The sequence below is a fragment of the Merops nubicus genome, unplaced genomic scaffold (assembly GCF_000691845.1).
Source record: "Merops nubicus isolate BGI_N331 unplaced genomic scaffold, ASM69184v1 scaffold47742, whole genome shotgun sequence".
Taxonomy (NCBI): domain Eukaryota; kingdom Metazoa; phylum Chordata; class Aves; order Coraciiformes; family Meropidae; genus Merops; species Merops nubicus.
Window position 1 is genome coordinate 10,730 of NW_008596479.1, and position 5,357 is coordinate 16,086.

Genomic DNA, 5,357 nt, shown 5'->3' on the forward strand with positions numbered 1-5,357 from the left:
TGGAGGAAAATCCCACCGCAGAGGGCATGCGTGTCGCTGCTGCTGTTGTCCTTGCAAAACCAAAGCCTGTGTTGGTTAAGTAAACAGAATTTCATGATGGTGCTGAGACCTTACATGCCAAATTTTTAGCATCTACTCACTTGTAGTAGCCATATTGTTAATGAAAGGTTGGACCAGATGATCCTTGAGGTCGCTTCCAACCTGATATTCCATGAGTAGGGCTATTCTTTTCTTCCCCAGATGTGCTGTAGAAGCAGCTGGCCACCTCATATTCCTTTTGGTTAGAGGATGAGTTGATAAGGACTGAGATAGCATGAGCTCGATCTGCTGCAGATGGTCATTGCTACAGAAAGACGATGGAGCTGCAGAGGCACCTCCACAGCACACACATGTACACACACCTCCCTGTATTCCCCGACTCCTTCTTGAAGAGTCTTCTGCAAAATGTGTGTTGACTCTCAGATGGGAATCCTGGGAACCTTTTGCTTCATAAAGGCCAGGGAGACATTGGGAGTGTCCAGTGAAGGAGCCATTCCTCTACCCTCTAAGCTGATCCCTTCCTCTACCTGGAGGATGGATAACCTGGGAAGTGCAATGCCCAGCTTCAACCAGCAGTTTCCATCCCTTGATGAACATAAGTCTCTGGTACGGACTTGAGTGTCACCTGCAGAGTACACAGGAGCTGGTTGTGTTTTGCCCAGATCTTTGATTTTGTAGGAACCCCAGTAACTGATGGAGGAAAGATGAAACCAGGCTCGGCAGGCAGGGCACCGCACCCACACCTCACACACAGCTTCACGTCTGCTGGTGATGAGTCTCCACAACGATGAGGTCTTCCACTTCCAAACCGTGTTAAATGGACTTGAAATGTGTTGACTGCTGATCTAGATCTTTCTCTTTTTTTATTTTTTAACCCAAGGGAGCTGTGGTACAGAAGGGAGCGCTGCTGAAGGGACGGGACAAAGGTTTCTGTGGCTTTCGATGAAAAACACACAGCTCTGGTGACAGGAGCTGGAGATGTTTCCTTCCCAGGTGCCTGACACTAGCACTTCATTGGCGGTTGTGTCTCTTTTCTTGGATTTTCCTTTGAAAAACAAAGCAAAACCCAACAGCAGGAGAGCAACCAAAGAGCTCTGCTGGCACCACAAGCCAGTGGGCAAGGGAGAGAGGCACAAGTAGAGTTTCACTGCACTTAATGTAGAAAATAAAACTTTTCTGTCAGAGTTGGGTGTTTTGAGGGAAAAGCCTGGGTGAGCGCTTCTGGGAATGGGTGTGGAGCCTGACCCAAAGCCCTCAGAAATCAGAGGTGACCACCAAGGAGTGAACTCCCCAGAGCAGAACAAAGGTAGGTCCCACCTCGTGGTGGGACCCTGTGACAGCCACCCAGCTGCAGCCAGCTTTGTCCCGGCCCCGGGTGCCTCTGTAGCCCACGCTCACTTGTCATCGTGGCTGATACATCTTTGTATTTTTATTATTGTTGGGGGTTTTTTGAATCAACACGCACTTTCAGATATTTCTATTATTGTTTTTAATTCCCGTAAGTCTGTACTTGCTTTGGAGGAAAGAATAAAAACAGTATAAAATGAAGTGGATCAAGATGGTGGAGCAAAAAAAAAGGAAAAAAAAAAAAAAGAAAACATTTCAGTATAATAAAATGATTTTTTTTTCCAGTAATATAAAACATGAAATTCCTTATAACATTATAGTATTTTACAGTTTTATGGAGCTTTCTATTGTGACTTTTATGGAATCAAATGATGAAGATGATGAGATATTTTAGCATTTATATTTTTCAAAATTAAATGTATACTGAAAATAAAGTAACTTTATGCATTTATTGGTGAGCTTGTGTGTTTGTTTCCTTGTTCTGTATTCAGTCCTGTTTCACTGAATCAGGATCCCCATGTCACTGTGGCTGTGATCCCTGTTTCCAAGGGAATATCCTCAGTGGGGTCTCCCAAGGGAGAGCTCCCACAGATATATGTAGAAAGTGGAGAGAAGTCCCTTAAGAAATCATAAAAGTGTTTAGGATGCAGAGAAGGCCCTCAAGGGGCTCAGTGCCATGGGACCTTGAGTCAAACCTGGGATTAGACAGGAATGTGAAAAAATGGGTCTGGGAACAGAGATGTGCCCCCACGCACCCCAAATCCAGGGATTGTGGGCACTGTGGTGGCACCAGGACTTGGTCCTGGGCAGTGGTGGGAGATGGGGCTGCTGGAGCATCTCCTGTCCCCGCTTCCATCGAGCAAATACCCCCATGTATGATCCAGCACCTTGTCCATTTTGTCCATGGCATTTTGGGACTGCGGCATGTGTTGGGCAGCTACTTCTGCAGGGCAGCACCAGGATCATCCCCTGGGGAAGTAAAACCCTTAGTCCCTGCAGCTGCAGCAGGCCCTGGGTGGCAGGAGCATCACCTGCGAGCTGCTCCTGTGCCTTATAAATTGCCATTTGCTCCTGCCAGCTGACCAGAACCCTTTGCTGAACGTGTCTCTGCAGGTGTTTGGGGTGTCAAGCTTGCTGCTTCTTTTTGGAAGGCATTGGATGCAGAATGAAAGAAAAATAGAGTTAAGAGGAGGTAGGAACCTGTTTATTTGCTGGTTTTTTTTGTGTAGTTGGAAGTCAATGGCATGGATGCTGCCAGCCCATAAGAGCCAACTTTGGCTTGGAGGTGGCCAAAGTCTCTTTGGGTGATGAGGGGACAGACTGGCCAGGAAGGGCTGCTTTGAGCACCAGGGGTGGTTTGTTTTTAAAACAGGGACTTTACTACTCTCAAATCTTCGGCAATGGGTTGGAGAGCTGCTGAGAGAAAAACACAGGAGGCAAATCTGCCTCATGCCTGTTGCAGCATTGAGGGCAGGAGGAGGGAGACCCAGTAAATGGGATAAAAAGAGAAGCCAAACCAAGAGCATTGCTGCACAGGGAGCAGAAAAGGGAAGGGGTTTCTGCCCAGTGTGACAGAGGGCTGGATGGGAGCCCCATGGGGAGCGTTGCTGGCCCACTCCATCCTCCGGGGTGACATCAGCCGAGAGCAGACATGCTGCCCAGGCCTTCCCAGAAGTGATGGGGTTTACAAAACAAATTCTTGTGTTGTTTGTTTTTTTTTTTTTAAAACAGCAATTGCTCATTTTTTGGGGTGGTTATTTTCCCCCACGTCAGCAGTGACAGTGGTAGGGGCTGTACCGTCATGGGGTTACTCCCAGGAGCCCTCGCTGGGCGCTGTGCTGGGTTTATTTTGCCCAGACAGGGTAGAGGACATGGGCTTCTCTTTTCCTTTTTTTTTTTCTGTCTGCTGCTGTGGTGCCAACAGTCATGGGCACCTTCTGATGCAAAGTGAATGGGACACGTCCTCAGTGCTGGGCTAGGATGGAGAAGGCTGCTGGGTGTGTGCAGAAGGTCCCAACAGATATGCTGGAGAAATGCCTGTCACTCCAATGAAGTCCTTAAGAATGGATTAAATGTCTTGAATGGCTCAGCAAGTGACTTTCGGTGTCGGGAAAACACCCTTGGGCACCTTCTCGTCGGGAAGCTGCCATGTTAATCAGCACTGCTGGCTTATTTTCTGTTTTGATTTTTATCTATCAGTGCATTTCCTAGAAACAGGCGCACAGTAGAGAAGATGTTCTTGGCTCACTTAATTGTATTCCTCTGTTTTTTCTTGGAAACACAGAAGGTTGCTGTAATTGTTTGTCCCTACCACGTGCATCTGGAAGTGGATGGGCACAAGCGTGACGCTGGAAGGGAGCAGAAGCTCCAGCCGGGCACTAACCCCCTGACAGGGATTAATCCCCTTTTAGGGGAGGGGTGGGACTGGACCTGGACACATGGTGGTGACCACGGTCATGCTCAGAGCTGCTGTCTTGGGTACCACATGGAGAAGCTGACACACAAACACATCTACATGCACACTGATGTGCCGGAGGAGGTGGGAGAAATGACTGGCAACGCCAGCATGGTTCTCTCACCCCAACAGATGCCAAGACAGGACCTTTGTCTGACCCAGGAACACATGCCTTGCCCCCAGAAAAGCAACAAGTTTCTTTCTGGTTCTTCTCCCAAAATAATCAGGTCTTCCCACCCCATTCAGCCTCCATGAGGGGAGGCTCTCTCTGCGTCTTAATTAGCTCCAAATCGGATTCTGCCCATTAATCCTCAGCCTCTTTTGGAGTTTGCCCTTTCTGGATGGGGTTGGTAGGGCAGCTGACTCCTCTTGCATCCCTTTATTCCGTTTATTGCCTTCTTCTGGCCATCACTTCCGCTTATCTGTGTTTTATTGCCGGTTTAATTAGCTGGTTTATCTCTGCACAGCACAACTCTGAGTGCCGAGGTATCGTTACCCACTTCCCTTGGTACATTTACATGTTGTTCTCTTGCAAAAAATTGCTGAATTTGACCTCAGGAGATCTTCCCATGATTTTCCAAGCTGGGTTGGCCATCCTCTTGCCTGCCACCCTGGGGTGGCTTTGCTCACAGCCCCCCCAAGCTTATGGTGCACGGCAGGGCTCAGCTTGGCATGGAAACTGCGGGGGTCTCATCTGGGCAGGGGAGCAGTATTTCGGGTACAGAGCACGGATGGTGGGGCTGCAGCAGTGCCCAGAGGCCCCATCTCAGGTGATGGGCTGGTACCTCCCCCTAGCTGGATATCAATACCCACTGAGAGCCACCTTGGAGGGGGCACTGCACAAGTTTCTGATGGGTTTGCTGAATTTTTTAGACCATTAGTTTCCAGGACTAGAGCTGGGCCACCCTCCTCCAGCCTGCAGAGCCGTGTCCCTTCCCAGCCCTCCCCACCACGCCAGGGATGCGGAAAAGCCTTTCCAGCAGCAGCAAGGGTGCTTTAGTGATCTTTATTGTGGGCACAGGAACACACTGGGGGGGCTGCCAGCAGAGCTGTGGGCTTGGTGCCACCTTCCTCTCCATGAGCACAGAGAAGCAGCCGACTGGCGGGCATGCCCCCGCCCCCCCCCTCTGTCCTCCAGCCCCGTTCCTTTGGCCTCCTGTTGGACATCCCACTTCCCTGCAGGCCCCACAGAGCTCAGCCGCGTGGCCACGACGCCTTCCCCCAGCCCCATAACTCCCCTTTCCATCCCTGCATGACAAGAGAAGGGGTCCCCAATGCCAGCATGCTAGACCCCTTCGCCAGCCACTCACCTCCGGGCAACTAACTCAGCAGGCAGGACCCTCCATCACACAAATCTCCCAGCTCCGAGCTCACCTGCAAAAGAGGGCAAAGAGCCAAGGGGCAGCGCTGGGCACAGGGCCAGCTGCCAGCATGGCGTGGGATTTGGGGGGGCTGTGGCTTTACCTTGGAGGAGCAGTAGAGAGGGGGCGAATTGGGAGGGCAGCAGGTGGAGGCG

General features: G+C 50.4%; 1 protein-coding gene across 1 annotated transcript in view; it reads right to left on the reverse strand.

Moving 5' to 3' along the window:
• Window positions 1–5,161: 5,161 nt before the first annotated feature.
• GC (group-specific component (vitamin D binding protein)) overlaps window positions 5,162–5,357 on the reverse strand; it is a 5,005-nt gene continuing 4,809 nt past the window's right edge. The window contains 2 exon segments of the mRNA XM_008936379.1: window positions 5,162–5,215; window positions 5,306–5,357. The exon segment at window positions 5,306–5,357 is cut by the window's right edge and continues 11 nt beyond it. Of these exon segments, the coding sequence (XP_008934627.1) occupies window positions 5,162–5,215; window positions 5,306–5,357 (106 nt within the window).